The sequence below is a fragment of the Cnephaeus nilssonii genome (genome assembly GCF_951640355.1).
Source record: "Cnephaeus nilssonii genome assembly, chromosome: 4".
NCBI classification, from domain to species: Eukaryota; Metazoa; Chordata; class Mammalia; order Chiroptera; family Vespertilionidae; genus Cnephaeus; species Cnephaeus nilssonii.
Genome location: NC_137075.1, coordinates 58,131,652 through 58,151,158, shown reverse-complemented (window position 1 = coordinate 58,151,158; position 19,507 = coordinate 58,131,652). Strand labels below are relative to the sequence as shown.

The window sequence follows — 19,507 nt, the reverse complement described above, 5'->3', positions numbered from 1 at the left end:
GGATTCTCAGGCATTCCTCAAATGGGCAAGGATGAGATGGGAATTCCAGGCAGAAGAAACAGTATGTGCCAAGGCAAGGAAGTGGGGACACGAAGGCCGAGGTGCGAAAGGAGACACGCTTGGTTTAACTGGAGCAAAGACTTCAAAATGGAAAGTAGGCAAAGCCGAGACGTGGTGGAGAAGGGCCCTTTGTGCTCCCCTAAGGAGTTCAGAAGGGGACAGAGAGTCACCAAAGGCTTTCAAGGGGGATTGGGGGAATGATGTGCTCATATTTTTATTCCAGCAAGATACCTTGGTACTGCTGAAGGTTGACTGCTGAGGGGTCAGTCTGGAGGCAGAAGGTTGGTTAGGAGATTTTTGCTATTTAGGAGGTGATCATGAGAATGAATTCTAACAGTAGCACTGGAGGTAAAGTAGCAAGAAAAAGTTAGGGAGATATGTGGGAAGTAGATTTATAGGATTTAGTGTCTAAGATGGAGCCATATCTCATATTTTTTTCCTCCTGGACACATAATACAACTACATTTCCCAGGCTACCTTGCAATTCGGTGGACCATGTAACTAAATGAGCAGAAATCATTTACAGTTGACCCTTGAAGAACATGGATTTGAACTGCGCAGGTCCGCTCATAAGAGGATTACACAGATTTTAAAAATCTGCATATAAGTGGGCCCACACAGTTCAAACCTGTGTTCTTCAAGGGTCAATGGTTTTTTCTGTCTGCAGTTGGAAATCCATGTATGTTAAGGGCCTACTTACTATAGTCAAATTTTTGACTGCGTGGGGACTGGTGCTCCTAATTCCTGCATTATTCAGTAGTCAACTGTACATTGCTTCCAGGTTTAGCCTATAAAAACCTTCTACATAATTTTCTGATTTCTCTCTTTCCTTTCATGCAGAGGATACAGTAGAGGACCCAAGAGGACTCCAAAGCCCAGGCAGAGTCACTAGACAGGAGAATCCTGGGTTCCTGGATGGCTGTGTGGAGCAAGGCCCATGCCAACCTGCCTTAGATTGTGGTGAGAAATCAACCTTTACTGTGCTCAGCCCCCAATATCTCTGGGCTGTTTGTTACAGCTGCTAGATTTCTTATCCTGACTGTTGCAATGACCAATTGTGTATATGAGATATCAGACTCAACTCCCTTTCCCCTAACTTTTCATGTCCAATTAATTACTCACCAAGTGGTATGGAACCTAAAGTACTGTTTTGTGATCTCTCTTCTCTATCCCCTCAGCCACTGCCTTAGTTCAGGCTCTCATACTTTATCTTTAAATTTTGGAACAGTGTCCTAAATGGTCTCCCTGACTCCACCTCCCCAAATTTACTATCCATTTGCTGTCAAGGACATCTTCCTAAAAGGACAACAGAGCATATTACTGTTGTTAAAATTCTCCAAAGTCTCCCCATTACTTCCTGGGTGAAGTCCAACTCCTCTGTCTGGTCCAAAGGTCCTCCACCATCTCCTGTTTTATCTCCTGGCTGGCCTTGCAAACCAACACACAATTCTCACCATTCACTGCACTGCGGCCCACCTCTCTGCAACCTCATGCTGTCCCCTCCACCTTGAGTGCTTCCCTAATCAGATCGATCTGATGAATTCCTGCCTGTATTTCAAGACTCAAACCAGGCAGCACCTCCCATATGACAATTTCCCCGGCTCCCCCCACCAGTGATAGAAATGATCCTTTCTTCATCCGTTCAGTTCACAGTTCCCTTGAGCAGCGCTGCTCAATTTCCTGCTTCCCAAAGGTTCACTTCTGCTAAACTTTCCCAACACTAACACCTCCCATTGCCTTGCAGTGATTTTCAACTAAAGAGTAGTAGGGAGACAGTTTCTTAATGAAGTCTATTAGAAGCTTGGGGCCTTGGGGGGTGGGTGGATTTTAAACTTCATATGTCTCTTCCCAATTGATTCAATATGACCTTTCCAAGTCCTCCGCCTTACTCTCACCGTAACACCCTGAAAAGGCCTGTCACACAGGCTTCTGACCCACCACTGGGAGCACCCCCATTGCACCCTCTGGTCCATGCATTTGTCTCCTCTGCTGGGTGTCAGTTCTTGAAGGGTGAAAACTGCATCTCACTCATCTTCATGGCCCCAGAAGCTCACTCAGGCCAGGCACAGAGCCCTCACTCCACATGCAGGTGACAGAGGGAACCAGAGGACGAAGGATACTGAGAAGGATGCTCAGAGTGTCACCTGCCACACTGAGGAAGCCACAGGATCTGGCAACCCAGGGGTCCGCAGTGACCTCACCAGGCAGGTTCGTGGAGTGCCAGGGGCAGAAGCCAGATGGCAATTTTTGCCAACCACTGTGAAAATTCCTTAAAACAGAAATGGTCTCCGGTGACAATATCCTAAAAGCCATAAAGTGCAGAAATATTTATAAAGGTGGACCTTCCGGGTTTCAAAAACAGGCTCATACAGCCCAACCCAGGAGAGTGAGGTATTTTATTCAGTTGATCACTAGGAAACAATAAGATTTAAGAACACAAATAATTTTTCAACCATATAACTGAAATTTAACCATTTTCTTTAACACATTAAGGTTATTGTTAACCATTATAAATCCATAAAGAGGAAATTCCCCTGGGGGAATGATAGCAGAATCAGCAACTAAAGTTTTGACAAAAGCTACTTTGTGTTCTGGTCTCTGCAACAGAAATTTGAAAATGTGGGCATTTTAAAGTGCTTACTGTGTGCTCGGCACTTATGACCACAGGGAATATTTTTCATTAAATTGTACCTATTAAGACATAATTTATGAGTTTGCTGGAAACCAGGTTTTACTTGGGGCAGGATTAAGAGGCCTCTTTTCTTTTGTTATTTTTGTTTTCACTTTTCTCTGTGAACTAAGGTTAGCTGACCTGAAATTGCTCTCCATGGCTTTAATTAGCATACATCAAACCTTTCAAATAAACTGGTTCAATCTTTTATTTTAAAAATTAGAGTTTAAAAGCCCCTGAAATCACACTGAGTACCTTCTCGCTTCTTCCCCTTCTCCTTGCTCCATTAAGAGATCCTTGCTGTCCAGGAATTTGTGTAGCAGAGATTAGATGAAGGAGGGGAAGGATTTGAAGAGAAGAGCCTGGAGGTTGAGAGATTAGACATGACACTAACTAACCTCAGGCAGTGGGAAAAGGAAGATATGAAGCAAGTCATGAAGGAAAAAGACAAGCACTGTATGAGTGAGTGAGTCTAGGAGCAAACAATCGTGTCTCAAAGGTGACTGCAGTACATTGAGCTTAGGTAACTGGGAAAGCAGTGGCAGCAAAAGAAAATAAGCAAATGTGGTCACTGCACTGGGGACCCTATGTCTCTCTCTTACTCATCTCAGCAAGCTTCTGAGGGAATTACTATCTTGCTATTCTAGGTGAGAAAACTGGCTTGCACAGCTGTGGATGTAGAAAGAGGAGGCAGATCCAGGACCTAAACCCAGATTTAACTTCCAGCAAGTATTCAACCACCACTAAGAGAAACTGACTTTGATAGAGAGACTGACTGGCTCCGTGATGGATCCTGGGGTATGAAGATCAAGCAGACATGAGCTGGGAGCGTCCTGCAAGCAGCAGGAAATGAAGACTTGTATGCAAGACAGAGAGATTCAACTACTTCATGGCTCAGCCACAGGGTAAAGCCAGGAGACTGGATGTCATCTTTGTAGGAACTACTGTAACCAAGCTAGAACCATGAGTTCCTACAGTGAGATCTTAGAGGAAAAAGAGGATCCATCAAAAAACATGACGGACAGGCCAGGGAGGTAGGAGAGAACCAAGAGAGGAAAGTCCTCCAAGGGTAAGAAGCAGACATTCTTCTGCTAAGAAGAACTATCAAATGCTAGAGAGGGATGGCTCCAATCAACAGATATACGTGCCTATTATGTGTGAAGTACTAGTCTAAGTGGGTCCCAGAGAGACTGCAGTTAGTGTAATGGATGAAAATCCCTGCCCTCATGAAGCTTACATTCTAGTTGGGGGGAGAGAGATAATAATAACAAAGAGGTAAAATATAAGCAAGAAATGTTTTTCCAAGTCCTTAATTAAATAAACTAGAGGCCTGATGCACAAAATTCCTGCAAGGGGCCTGGCCCTCGCAGCCCCAGCTTCGTCCGGAAGGTCGTCCGGACGGTTGTTCTGCTGTTCGGTCTAATTAGCATATTAGCTCTTTATTATATAGGATCATAATATAATACAGATCAGCTGCCTAAGACCCCACTTGGTGTATTTCTTTCATTCATTCAGTCATGAAATAAATGCTAGACCAGGGGATGGCACCCTAGCATCCCTGTCAGTAGGCTATCCAGTGTTTGCAGTGATGGGGGAAATGTGTGTGTAGAGGGGAAGTGGGGGGATGATAAAAGGGGATTGATGGCTCTGTAAGTAAGGAAAAGGCTGATTTCAATTCTTTTCAGCAGTACATAAATATAGAACAGCTCTAATAGACAGATGCTATTAGCCATAGCACAGCTATAGCCCTTGCAGGTGTAAAGAGAAATGAGTTGTAGGGCTACTCTACAGTGAGATTTTGTGCTGGGGTCTGGGACACACTGGGGCCACTCTGATGTCTCAGCTAACAGAGCCTCTTCAACCACTGGGCCTGTCTAGAGGGTTTCAGACCACTGGTGGTTTAACTGAGGAGCTCAATGAATACTAAAGCACTACACACTTGAATAAGCTATTAATACATTTAACAAGATCATTAATAACCACCAATAAGAATTAAGTTGGATACATTGTCTTAGAACACACAAATTCATTTATATTTGATAAATGTCTTACATGTAAAGTCAGAGATTTTACTTGGTTTAATAGTAATAATAGCTATCATTTAGGAAGTGCTTAATTTAGGTCTAGTTACCATGCTAAACACTTTATACACATGTTTTCATGTAATCCTTTTAGCAACCCTCTGAGATCTGATATTGCCATCTTCATTCCCATTTTAAGGTGGAAATCACTGAGGCTTAAGAGAGATTACGTAACTTGCCCAAGGCAGTGCAGTGCTCAACTGACAGCTGGCTGGGCAGGGCACACCTGCAGCCCGAGGTCCCCAGCGGGCCCACACTGCCAAGTCCTTTGTGGGAGAAGAATAGGGAGTAGGAACCAAACCCTGTACATCCCTGAGGCAGAACTCAGTACTTCTGTTGATCTAAAACACTGTGGAGGAGCCTGTTAGTAAAATATTCTGGAAAACACCATGAATCTTGTATTGGTTAGACGCAAGTCTGAAGTCCAAATAAGAACCAGGAATTTTGTTGGAACGTACACAACACAATTTAGTGACTCTATTTATTATTTTAAAACCACAAATGTACCACACCAGGACTCAGAAAGCCTGGTTCTAATCCTGGCTGTGTGGCTTCCAGTCATCACGTTATCTCTCTGGGCCTCAGTTTTAGTGTCTATAAAACATGGGGATTAAGCTAGAACAGGGGCTTCCAATGTGTTTGATCATAGAACTCTTTATTCAAACAAAATCTTACTTGGAATCCAACTATAAAGCACACTAAAAGCCGAGTTCTTCTCAATTTGTTTTCTTTTGGTGATGGTGGTGGTGGGGAGGGGGTCCCCACAAGCCAGCTCCTGGCTAATGTCCTCGCCCCAAAGCCCTAGCACAGAGTGTGGCGGTTCCAAGAAGCACAGGTGGAAAACGACTGCCCCGAATTATCTCTAAAGACCTCGTGGTCCTCACCACCCTGGCTGGCAAGGTGCCTGTCACATAGTAGGCACTTAATAAATACTTGTGAGGAAACGAATGAAATATTATTCTGCCTTTTCGGAAATGTGGATACGTAGTTTTCATTTCCTCTGCTGATTGACCCAGGTAGTTAAAGTGCTAAGATGGATCCTGGGGGAGGCCAAATGCTACATTTATGGAAAAGCTGCTTTCAGATACTGAAGTGGCTTCCAAGTTCACCGTGGCCGTAAGTTAAAGGTCTGTCAGCACTTCCATTATGAAAACCGCGTTGTGGTCTCAGGACTTCGCCATAAAAGTTTGCCTCGGGCTACCCTCCGGCGTACAAATTGAAAACCATGTTTTAAGCCAAAATGTGGGAATTAGAAAACAAACAACTGATTGGTTTCAGACATGGTTTTGGACCTGTCCTAGCCCAACAAGATTTATTATGTGGGCAATTAGAGTGGACTAAGTCACTTGGTTCTTAAAAAATGAAAAGGAGGGAAATAGCCTAACTATTTATATTTCAAAAGGAGTTCCTGAATATGATCAATCATTCCTTTTTAAAAATTTTTTCTTAATTTATTGACTTGAGAGAGAGAGAGAGAGAGAGAGAGAGAGAGAGAGAGAGAGAGAGAGAGAGAAAGAGAGTGACATGACGTTGTTGTTCCATTTGTTTATGTATCCACTGGTTGATTCTTATATGTGCCTTGACCAGGGATGGAACCCGAAACCTTGGCAGATGGAGATGTTGGTCTAACCAACTGAGCTACCTGGCCAGGGTGCTTTTTGGCTACACTTTTATTATGTACTCTGTACCCCACATGGATGAGACCTGGGGTCTATTTACATATTCTTCTCCCCCTTTTGTCTTTCTTTTTTAAAAACGTTTTCTATTAATCATATTGGAGTGATGAAATTTGCCTTGCTTTTACCAGAAAACAAGCAATGTAAATGAGAACAATGTGACCTTGGTGACCAAAGTCACAAGCCACATGTCATCAGCATCCTTCTTATCAGCTTGTTTTATGTCCTCTTTGGGCCAAGCACAGTTGTGAGCACCTAGAGACGGTGGGTTCGTTACAGGTTCCCAGGCTCTAATCTTACTAGGACGAGACCTAGGCATGGGCGTGTGGAGCTGAACATTGAATGTGTCAGTCCTCTAGTGCAGAAATGCAACTGAATGCAACAGGCTATTGTTATGGTTTATCTGCTCATGACTGAAGCACATCATTTATTTATGAATCTGATTCAGTGTTGACAATACTCTGTTATGGTGCTGGGGCACAGATGAATTTTGTTCAAGATTTAGACTCTCCCTCCTTCACAGGTCCCTCTCACACTGTTGTAAGTCACTACCAAATATCTGTCTCCCTTTTCAGGCTGCACTCTGGGACAGGAACTAAATCTCATTCTTCGCCATGTCATAACTGTCTGGCACAATGTCTGTGGAAGGAAGGAAGGAAGGAAGGAAGGAAGGAAGGAAGGAAGGAAGGAAGGAAGGAAGGAAGGAAGGAAGGAAGGAAGGAAGGAAGGAAGGAAAGGGAAGGAGGGAGTGAGGGAGGGAGTGAGGGAGGGGAGGGGAGGGAGGGGGAGGGAGAGAGGGAGGGGAGGGGGAGGGAGGGAGAAAGGAAGAAGGGAGAAATGCACTCACTGATAGTGGCACTCAATCTCTCCCTGAAGTGGCTTCCCAGATCTCTCCTTTACTTCCCCTCCCCCTGAACAATGTCCCACCCCCTCTGCCCCCTGCAACTCCCACAGAAACCACTCAGATGCTTCAGCAGTCACCACTTATCTTTGAAGAAATATTTTTGATAGAAAGAATGCAATTCTCATCATAACAGCTCAAGAAAGTATTTTTTTAAGTCAAAGAAGAATTTGAGTCAGAAAAACAGGAAATTCCTAAATACCTGGGTACAAGATCACAGCCCACTCCAACCTCTCTGGTTTCCACTTCAGTCTTGGGCTGGGTTTCTATTAAGTAATCCAACTTGCTTTGTAATTCATTATTCTAGAGATGCGGGAGAAAAAAAGTATTTTTAGTAAAGCAAATATGTTCCCCCACAAATATACATGATATAATTTACATGTATTATCAGATTTTCCCCCATGACATGGACATTTATCACAATGTATTAATCAAGCATCTCTTACACAGCAGAAATTGAAGAAATACATAGATTGGATTCTTACAGGTAGCTTTCTGTGCATGTACATACATATGTATCCAATTTTACATAAATGGAAACAAACAAAATATCCTGATCTACATATTAAATCTGTTTTTCACTTAACAATTTGTTGTGAATACCTTTCCACATTTATTAGTTTTCTTTTTATAACAACAAACTCTTTTAATGCATTCATAGCATTCCATTGTATAGATGTACATTATTTATTTAACTTATTGATGGGAATTTATATATTTAGTGCATTTTTACAATTATAAATAAGGTAAGTTCGGCTTTTAATACTCCCTTATTAAACTATAAAATGAGTAACTCTATTAATTTAATTTAATGAGAAATACCTCTATAACTTAATAATTAGTATTTCATAGGTGTGGAAAATTCAGAATCTCAAACATATAAAATAGAACAAGCTCTTTGGGATTGAAATTAGCATTCTAATTATTTTTTTTCAAGGCAAGGCCAAACATTACGTAGGTTGATGATCACATGCTCGGGAATTGGAAATCTGCCCCATGGGGAAAATGAAGGACAAAGGAGCAAAAAAAGTTAAGGATATTGGAATGAAAACAGATGAAATGATGGTGCCTAAAATCTAATGGGCAAAAACTTACACAAAAAATTCAGAAAGCGGTTAACAGTGGTTATCTCTGTATATTGAAATTTTTAGATGTGTACTTAAAAGTTCTACTTATTTTCTATAATGCTAGACTAAATTTTCACGTGGCAATGACCATATCTTACTGGTTATATCCTCAGAGCATGGCATGTAAGAGATGCACAATACATATTTATTGAATAAAAAATGTATAAATGCCTTTACATATTATTTGCAGAACTAGAAAAAAAAAGTTTCCGCATTTGTCTTCTCTTTAAGTTGGAGCGGAAGCTGAGGCTCTTTCCTAAGGTACTAGATAGCACATAAACGTCTCAAAGTTCTATGGAAACAGAGGCTCGTTTGTTGGAGAGGAAGAATGTGGGTTACAGCTCAGAAGCGCCCGCTCTGAATGGGTGCTCAAATACAAACTCCTGGAGGGTGTAAAGAGCCATGAATTTTTTCTAATAAATGGGAAGTGTAAAGGAAGGGAATTCAATCCAGATTCCCTAGCAGCTGACAAGCCATGACAGACCTGCAGGCTCCGAATCTATCCCCTGACACTCAGTATGAGAGACCCCTGCTGGCTCCCTGCCAGGGGCACATCAACATTCTCTCTGGCTCCCCTGCCCTCCTCCTTCCCCCCCCTCCCCCCCTCCCCCCCCCACATCCGTTCTTCCCTGTTCTCTCATACGTAAATAGATTATATTATAAATACTTTTGTACTTTGTTATTTTCATTTATATAAGCATTTCCTATTATAAACATTTTATGGTTGCATTATATTTTCTCTTAATCTCTTTAAAATACATATGATTTTTAAAACAAAAATTACAACAATATATTGTGAGTTTATAATGTATATAGATTCAATACATACAATAATTGTAACAGCAGGGAGAGGGGTAAATGGACCTATATCATTGCAAAATTTCTACATTTCACATGAAGTGGTACAATATTACCTCTAAGTGGATTGGGAACCCTTAATGATGTATATTTTAATACCTAGAGCAATCACTATTAGAGAAAAGACACACAGCAAATTCCAGTTGATAAATTGAAATGGAATTCTAAAAAATACTGAAATCATTAAAAGAAAATGGGAAGCAAAACAAACAAAAACAAAGGGAATAAAAAACAAATAATAAAATGGTAGACCTAAATCCAACAATATCAGAATAATTAAATATCAATGAACTATATACTCCAATGAAAAGACAGAGACTATTAGAATGTATAAAAAAGCAAGACCCAACTTCATATTGTCTATAAGAGATGCACTTTAAATACAGAGGTATAGTTCAGTTGAAAATAAGTGGATGAAAAATATATACCATGCAAATGCTAAACATAAGAGGGCAGGACTGGCTATATTGATATCAGATAAAGTAGACTTCAAGACAAAGAATATTTACAAAGGTAGTTACCAACATTTCATAATAATGAACAGGTTAATTCATCACCAAGACATAACAATAAAAAATGTGTATGTACCTATTAATAGAGCTTTAAAATACATGCTATCAAAAATAACAGATTAAAGAAAGAAATGGAGGGTCTAAAAACATAGTTACACATTTCAGAACCCCTCTCAGCAACTGATAGGACAATTATGTCAAAAATCAGGAAAATATAAATAATCTAAGCAATATTATTAACCACCTAAATCTAATTGATATTTATAGAACACACACAAAAACAGCAGGATACACTCTTTTCACAATATTTAACCGAGAGAAACCATATGTTGAGTCATAAAACAAGTCTCAATAAATTTAAAAGAATTAAAACCATACAAAGCATGTTCTCTGACCATAATGATTAAATTAGAAATAAAAAACTGTAAGATATCTAAAACAAAACAAAACACACACACACACACACACACACACACACACACACACACCTCAACTATTTGGAAGTTAAACAACACACTTCTGAATAATGCATAGATCACAGAAGACTCTCAGAGAAAATTAGGACTTATTTTGAACTGGATGATAATGAAAATGCATCATATCGAAGCTTGTGGGATGGTAGCTGAAGCAGAGCTTCGTGGGACAGTGATAACGTTAAAGGCTTACATTAAAAAAGAAGAGAGGTCTATAACCAATGACCTAAGGTCCACCTCAAGAAGCTAGAAAATGAAAAGCAAAGTAATACCAAAATAATTAGAAGGGAGGGAATAATGAATGTCAGAGCAAAACTCAATAAAATAGAAAACAGACAATAAAGAAAATAAAACTAAAAGCCATTTTAATTTTTTTTAATAAGAATCAACAAAGCTGGTAACCCAATAGCTAGACTGACCAAAGAAGAGGAGGGGGAGGGCAGGGAAGGAGGGTGGCACAGATTATCAGTATCAAGAATTAAAGAGATACTGAAAGGAAACAGGTGGGTATCTAGGTGGGGGGAAATCATCAATCCTTTCATACAAAACACAAAAATGAACTCCAAAAGGATCACAGATCTAAATTAAAAAGCAAAAACTATGAAATTTTTAGAAGAAATCATAGGAGAAAATCTAAAGATTTCATAGAATGCAAAAATCATAAGGCATAGAAGAAAAAAAAGATAAATTGAACTTTATAAAAAATAAAAACCTAAACAAAAATACCTTCAAAATATATCCAGAAAGTGATAAAGCAAATGGAATGAGAGAAAATGTTCACAATACATTTATCTGACAAAGAGCTGGAATCCAGAGTATACAAAGTACGCCTAATCCTACCTAATAAAAGAGTAATATGCAAATTTACCCTAACTCCGCTACATCCACAAGCCATGCCCACAAGCCACGCCCACCAGCCAATCAGGAGCAAATATGCAAATAAACCCAACCAAGATGGCTACAGCCACAGAGAACAGGAGGGAGGCTTGGGTTTCCCCGGTAACAAAGGAAGCCAAGCTTTCTGCGTGCCATTGCAGGCCTAAGCCTCCACTCAAGGCTACAAAGTTTCAATTATAGAAGGTAAACAAATCCAAACAGAAATGGCAGCAGTCACTGAGCTGGAAAGAGCGGGAGGCTTGGGTTTCTCCTGGCAATGGAGGAAGCAAAGCTTCTGCAGCCCTGGCTGGCCTAGGCCTCCGCTCCAGGCTACAAAGTTTCAATTGTAGAAGGTAAATAAATTCCAGATACCAGGGCCTCTGCTTGGGTCGCCGGGGGGCGTGGCTGGCCTGCAAACCACCACAGGCCCTTCACCCCGGCCGCCTCACACCCCAAGGGAACCCCCACCCTGATCTGGGATACCCTTCAGGGCAAACCAGCTGGCCCCCACCCATGCACCAGGCCTCTATCCTATCTAATAAAAGAGTAATATGCAGATTGACCATCACTTCAACACACAATATGGCTGCCCCCATGTGGTCAAAGATCCTGCCCCCATGTGGACACAAGATGGCCACCACAAGATGGCCAGCAGGGGAGGGCAGTTGGGAGGGACCAGGCCTGCAAGGGAGGGCAGTTGGGGGCAATCAAGCCTGCAGGGGAGGGCAGTTAGGAGTGACCAGGCCAGCAGAGGAGGGAAGTTGGGGGTGACCAGGCCTGCAGGGAAGGGCAGTTGGGTGGGACCCAGGCCCGCAGGGGAGAGCAGTTGGGGGGGACCAGGCCTGCAGGAGAGGGCAGTTAGGGGTGACCAGGCCTAAAGGGGAGGGCAGTTAGGGGCAAATACGCTGGCAGGGGAGCAGTTAGGCATCAATCAGGCTGGCAGGGGAGTGGTTAGGGGGTGATCAGGCTGGCAGGCAGAAGCAGTTAGGGGCAATCAGGAAGGCAGACAGGCGAGCAGTTGGGAGCCAGCAGTCCTGGATTGTGAGAGGGATGTCCGACTGCCCGTTTAGGCCCGATCCTGGTGGGCCTAAACGGGCAGTCGGACATCCCTCGAGGGGTCCCAGATTGGAGAGGGTGCAGGCTGGCCTGAGGGACACTTCCCACCCCTCCCCCCCATGCACGAATTTTGTGCACTGGGCCTCTAGTACAATAATAAGAAAATTAAAGACTCAATAAAATAATGGGCAAAAGGTTTAAACAGACACCTAAAAAATAGATATATAAATGGCCAATAAGCATTTTAAAAGATGCTCAGCATCCCTAGTAACCACAAAATGCAAATAAAAATCACTGAGATACCACCACATACTCTCTAAAATGGCTAAATTAAAAAGACTGACAATACTCAGTCAGGTGTGCAGAAACTGGAGCCCTCCAACTGCTGGTGGGAATATAAAATATTACAACCCCTTTACCAACCTGTTTGACAGTTTCTTTAAAGTTAAACCTACATCTACAACGCAGTTATTTGACCTAGGAATTTACACAGGAGAAAAAAAACATGTCCACATAATGATTTGTACAGTAATGTTCATAGCAGCTTTATTCAAAATAGCCCAACTGGAAACAACTCAGATGTTTATCAACAAGTGAATGGATAAATACATTGTGCTATGTTCATACAATGGACTACCACCCTGCAATACATCTGAAATCATTATGCTGAGTGAAAGAAGCCAGACACAAAAGAGTACATACCATATGATTCCACTTACATAAAATGCCAACAGGTCAGAGTGACAAAAGTGTCCTCTCCTTGGGGAAAAAAAAAAAGTGATTGCCTAGCAAGAAAGATTGACAAGGGAAACAGAGTAGCTGGCTGGGGAGTGATGGGAATGTTCTCTTTCTTGATTGTGGTGGTGGTTTCACAGGTATATATGACTGTCAAAACCCATCGCATTATACACTTCATTTTTGTAGTAAAGTATAATGACATATAGCATATTAGTTCCAGATATACAACATAATGATTCGATCTTTGTATATATTGCTAAATGATCCCCATAGTAAGTCTAGTTAACATCCATCATTATGTACTTTAAATAGGTGCAGTTTATTTACATAAATTAATATATATTAACATTGACAAGGGAAAAAGAAAAGATGGGGAGAGCCTGAACCTGGGTAGTACAAGGCAAGTTGTAGAGGGACAAATTTAAGAACTACTTAAAAATAAAATGGACAGGGCCCAATACAGGAAAACACAGACTGCCTGCAGCTGCTCCCCGTCTTGCAGAATACGACTAAACTGGACCGACAAGAGCAGCTCAGACTGCCTACCGCCTGGCCTGTGCGCTTAAGAGGTTGCTTCTAGGATCCGGAATCAAGTTCCAGGGTTTTCCTGCTTTCAAATACCACCACCTTGTGTTTAGATGTGAAATGCATACCCTCCAGTGGCTCTGGAGGCTGGGTGTCTTCCAGGAAGAAAAGACCTGGTATGGCACCTTTTGGCAGTCTTTTGGAAATTATGTCACAAATGCATGGCAGCCACCACCTCCCTCGGCTCTCTCAGGCCCGGGAAACAAGCAGCGAGGCTGTAGCACACACACTAAACAAGAATGTGTGTCCAATAAAGTGCGTGCATGGAGCCCTGATGCCTGGGGCTGCTGCCCCACTAGTACACGGGGAAGTTAATGAGTCCCAGGAATGCACAACAGACATGTGGAGAGGTTTATGGACCACACAGTACACATTAAATGCAGGATGGACCAAACCAAGACATTTGAATCCTTCCCTCTGACTTTTAAATGCAGCTGTACATGTAGGATTTCCAGCAGAAAAAAAAATATATAAAATGGGATTTATGCAGAATTTCAGAAAGCTTACCAACTTAATGAAGATGTATGCTTGGAATTTTATTTTGAGAATATCTTCTATATCAAAAGTAGGAAATGGGATATTTCTTATTCAAGAGGTGAGCAAATAAAAATTTGTTTGGAAAAAAGAATGGGCATATTTTTGTATCAGGAAGATTTGAATGAGTTGATGAAAATGCAGTCTAGTGGGGCTAGGCTAGACAAATTTGGGGGGATCTGGTTGGGGTGGGAATTGCATAAGCGTCAGTAAGTACAAATGATGACTTCAGGGACCAAAATTATCCATATTTCTCTATTTAAAAGAAGAAGGGGGAAGAAGAGAGGAAGAGGAGGAGGAAGAAATATATATCAATGACACCTAGATAACCAAAGAAATAATAAACACATATACTTTTCTAATCATTTAGTATTAACTAATTTAATCTCTGTAACAACTCTGTGGAGAGGATGCCATACCAAGAGAGGACTTCCATTTATAGATGAGCAAACCAAGGCACAGAGCAGTTAAGTAATTTGCTCAAGATCACATGAGCAGTAAGTGGCAGAGTTGAGATTTGAACTTAGGCAGTCTGACTCCAGTGTCTGCCATTGGGCCCTTAAAAGAAAGTAGCTACTTTATTAATAAGACAGAATATAGGAACTTACCAAATTTGTTTACCAAAACTTTTCAAAGAGATCTGAAACACCACCCTTAGCAAAATTATGGTTTAAAGCATGGGGTGAAAAGTCACAGTATAAAAATTACTGGTATTAGAATAGATCAACATAATAGACATTCTTAGTGCCCAACAGAACCCTGTATTGTAGAGCAATGTAATTAGATAAATTTGGAGAACATTGGTGTGACCTCGTGATCTTAAAAAGATACGCATTTTCCCTAATCCTGTGACTAAAAAAATTGCCAGATAGTTATTCTTCAATGTAGTTCTCCACTAAAATGAAGCAGAGCTGCTTGGAGACAAGCCAGTGTCCCACCCTGGGACAGGACAGAAACGAGGATGGGTCTGGAACACTGTGTTGTTCCTGTGCAGCAAGAACGACTCCAAGGTCATCAGGAACCCTGCACCTGGGCAAGGCAGTTAAGGTAGGAGAACTCTCCCCAGCTGAGTGGAGGCAATTTGAGCAACAAAACAAGGAGGCGGAGGAGGAAATAATTATTATGGAAACAAGAGTCTGAGAAATGTCCTGTGTTCATAATGTAACTCAAAAGGAAAGTTAATATAAAGTGTACAAAAATACAGTTTTAATAAAAAAAAAAAGGAGGGTGAATAAGATGTGACAATTTGCATAGATTTTTAAAACTAAGTTAAGGTGGTATAGTTTCTTTTACAGAGTATTCATTATATGTGTGCTTATAAAATGTCTATGTTAAGGAGGAAAGAATAACAAAAGGAATTAATTGTAAGTCAGGTCATCCCAGCATATCAGAGCCCATGGAAAGACTGGTTGACCTTGGTAGTCATACAACCAGGTAGAAAGGGGCAGCAATTCCATGGCATTAGTGGTCGCACACAATGAGCAAGGAAGCAACAGTCAGCAGTGTGTCTGTAACACGCTCAACTAGTCACATAGCCAAGAGAGGAAAACCAAGTACTCAGACTCACTCTCTCATGTCCCAGGAGATGAAATCTCTACATGGTCCAACTACGTATGGTGGAATAGTAGTAAGGAATGTATTCATTTCCAATAATGCTGATGACCAGGTCAATGCATCACCATGACAATGGATCCTGAGTGTGAATCACCCTGAAGCCACCTAGTCCTGTGACCTAAGAATCAGCAGGTAAAGCATCCCAGTGGTGTGTACGCACCCACATCCTCTCTCCTTAGCTATTCAGAAAAGGATTCTATTCTCCTTTGGATCTGAGAGGTCACTGCTCCTGTCTGGAAAGTGCCCAAATGATGTTAAGTCTAAGAAAACACAGAAATAAGTAAAACAATCACCTTTACAAGCGAGAAAAAGCAAGAACAGAAACATTGAAGAAATAAACTAGTAATATTTAAAATTTTAGAATAGGTTAGAATGTAAATGTATTATTCAGTTTTGTCATTAACTTATTACGTACACGTTTTGTCTACTGTTTACGGGGGATGTTTGAAGTGGTCCAAAGGAATTAGCCATACTAACTTTGTAGTGGGATTTAAGTACCGTATTTTCCGGCGTATAAGATGACTTTTTAACCCAGGAAAATCTCAAAAGTCGGGGGTTGTCTTATACGCCGGGTGTCATCTTATAGGGTGGGTATATCCCAAACTCTATATTTTAACTGGAAAAGTTGGGGGTCATCTTATACGCCCAGTCGTCTTATACGCCGGAAAATATGGTAGGTTAAGGGAAATTTCATCTATTCAATTTATAACCAGTCTTTAAATGCTCGAGAAACACTGGTTCTCACAGTCTTGCTTATTAGATACACACAGCAGTCACTGCCAGCCCCATCGGTATCCTCTGGACACTCCCCATTTCCTGACACACCACTGGGACGCTTTACCTGCGGCTTCCTCGGGCCTCCAGAGTCCCATCCTCTCTGCCCAGGCCAGAGCTGCCACAACCCTTCCCCTCCACCCCCCAGGCGCAGGCCTCAACCAGTGGCTGGCGGGAGTGAGTGGATAAAGGCCCAGCTTCCTGAACTTTGGGGAAGGATAATGCAGAGCCAGGGGCACATCTCCTGGAGACCCCACAGTAGTACCTCCTCAATACGGCCCCCAGGACTGGCTTTAGGCCCCTCCCTGTCTCACTGCCCCACTCCCCCACTGGGGCTTCCTGGGATCACCTCCCAAAGAAACTGGTGAGCTGACATCCACATCTCAGGGTCCAGACAATCCAAATTAGGAAAGGAGATGCGTTGAAGAAATCAAGCATTAAACAGAACACAAATGTGTGTGTGGCCCTCTCCATGCACAGTATCCCCAAGGACACTTCATAACCTCCAGGAGGATAGCTGGCTTGAGTAGCCCAGCCAGGGCTGCTGGGCACTGTCTCTCCTATCTGCATCTCTCTCTTCTCTCCTGTAACCACCCTCTCTCTAGACCCATGAGCTTCCACTGCGACACTCACTCTCTGACTCTCACTGGGCACGGTGTGATTCCCCTCACAGGAGCCCTAATTTCAGAGGGCAGTCTTCACAACAGAAATGCCCATTCACAGGGCTGGAGCTGGACTCAGTGACTGCGGAGAAGGAGACAGGAATGGCACGGGGCAAGTATCTATTGACGCAGCTGTCAGGACACTGAGATTCTTGGGCCTCGAATCTGCTACTAGGACCCCATGGGCACTAAGGGACTGCTGGTTATGACTTTTGTAGGCAGTCCCTCCAAAACAGAGTAAATGAAGTCCCAGCTCGCCATCCCGACAAACATACTGGTTAAGAGCTCAGGCTTTGAATCCAGGCTTACCCATCTCTTCCGCCACATTGGGCATGTTCCTTCATGCACCTACACCTCAATTTCCACTTCTATAAAATGGGGGAGAATAATCTAACTCACTGGGCATCCTCTCAATAAAGAGAGAACAACACGAACAAGTTACAGGTTAACAAGTGCTCAGTACCTGCCAGGCACACTCTATGCATCTCGCTGCACAGTCACACACACACACACACACGTAGATGCAGTTAACATTCGCATTTTATAAGAAACTTTCCCCAGCATCACCCAGCCAATAGGAAGCAGAAGTCTGATCCCACTGAACGTCAATGTTATACAGAGGATATAGAAAGTCATTAACAGTGCCCAATGAGTACGAGGTGCTTAATAAACGCCTCTTCTTTCCTGGCCCCTTACTTCATCCTTCTCTCCTGGACTGTCCCCAAGGGAAAGACTATAATGAAGAGTCAGACAAGGCGAGATTCATGGAGGTTCAGAAGGAAGAGGCTCAATGCCAAGCTCTTAATACGTACCCTTCAGAGCAAATAGATTTTGGCTTCTCCTCCAGTTAATACCTAAGCCCTCAATTTTTTTTTTTTCCAACTCAATAATTTCCTTCTCTGGAACTTATATAAAACTCCAAAATGACTTTCAAGCCAGAAAGTCAAGAATACTAAATAGCTTTAAAGTTGCAGGTGAAATTAAGTCACCGCTAAAATGTGTTGACTTAGTTTCCTAGAAGAACATTGGATTAAGAGCCCATCTCTCCACCTGGCCCTGGCATTACTGAGCTGGGTGATCCTGAGCGAAGCACCTGCCTTCCCTGTGCCTCCTCTTTAAAAACTGGTTAAGCCCTAGCCGATTTGGCTCAGTGGATAGAGCGTCAGCCTACAGACTGAAGGGTCCTGGGTTCGATTCCAGTCAAGGGCACATGCCTGGGTTGCGGGCTTGATCCCCAATAGGGGGTGTGCAGGAGGCAGCCAATCAATGATTCTCTCTCATCATTGATTTTTCTATCTCTCTCTCCCTATCCCTTCCTCTCTGAAATCAATAAAAAGATGTTTTAAAAAAAATAAACATTGGTTAATACAAAGATAACAATCCTGCTCTTACCTTGCTTAGAGCTGCGGAGAGAATCGTGTGAGGAATGTATGCGAAAATACTTTGCAAATTATGAAGCACTATACAAGCATGGGAAATGATCAGTATTAATCAAAAGCTTATCAGGCTTGCTAAGGAAATTCTTGAACAAGAAAAATGAGAGCCTACATCAGAGGTGAGCGGCAGGCGGGGCTGAGGAGAGCCAAGTGGCAAAGAAAAACTAGCTGTCAGAAGCTCATTTTCAGTGCTGGCAGTTAACCTTCAATCCATTTTATAAGGCCAGGAAGTAGCCATATTTTTAATTAAGTGTCGATGGTAGGCTCAGCAACATAAAATGTAATGGTAGGGAAGACACACCAGCTTAAAGAAACAGCTTCTTACCTCTCCTTCTAAGAAAGATATCTTTTCTAAAAGCTGCAATATTAAGAGCTGCTTCTGTTGCACCTTTTTCTTTAATGATTCAATCTGGAAAGAAAACAAATTGAAGATTGTTAGTAAAAAATACAGAATTGTACAAGTTAACCCAATGGAAGAAATGCTTTTGGTTTTCATTTAAACAAGACCTACACATTGGTTCTGCGTGTTCCATGGAACAGTATGAACATGAGAAGTTCCGTGTAAAGGGAATTCTGCGCCCAGGTAAGCCAGGGACATCAGACATGATTTTGGAGTCCCATGTCATTAGGTGTGTGTAACCTAACCTAGTCACACTGATTTTGCTGTGTAACCCTTATTACCATCCCACAGAACATGCTTCGGGAAATGCAGATTCAACTCTACATGAACTCTTCAGTTTAAATATATGAGGTACCCGGCATATCAAACATGCAGCTCTGTTATTCCTGTTAGTGCTTCATATTTGCTCAACCAGGTGTCAAAATTTTTGATCTGGGGAAAGGGTAACTGCCACTCAAACCGCTAGTGAAGCT

The 19,507-nt window shown here is 42.0% G+C and overlaps 1 protein-coding gene across 1 annotated transcript in view; it reads right to left on the bottom strand.

The window, feature by feature from the left end:
* MYZAP (myocardial zonula adherens protein) overlaps positions 1 to 19,507 on the bottom strand; it is a 92,029-nt gene that overhangs the window by 1,783 nt on the left and 70,739 nt on the right. Inside the window, exons 11-12 of the mRNA XM_079768054.1 lie at positions 18,960 to 19,043; positions 7,592 to 7,692 (exon numbers count right to left, since the gene is read on the bottom strand). Of these exons, the coding sequence (XP_079624180.1) occupies positions 7,592 to 7,692; positions 18,960 to 19,043 (185 nt within the window). The remainder of the gene's footprint in view (positions 1 to 7,591; positions 7,693 to 18,959; positions 19,044 to 19,507) is intronic.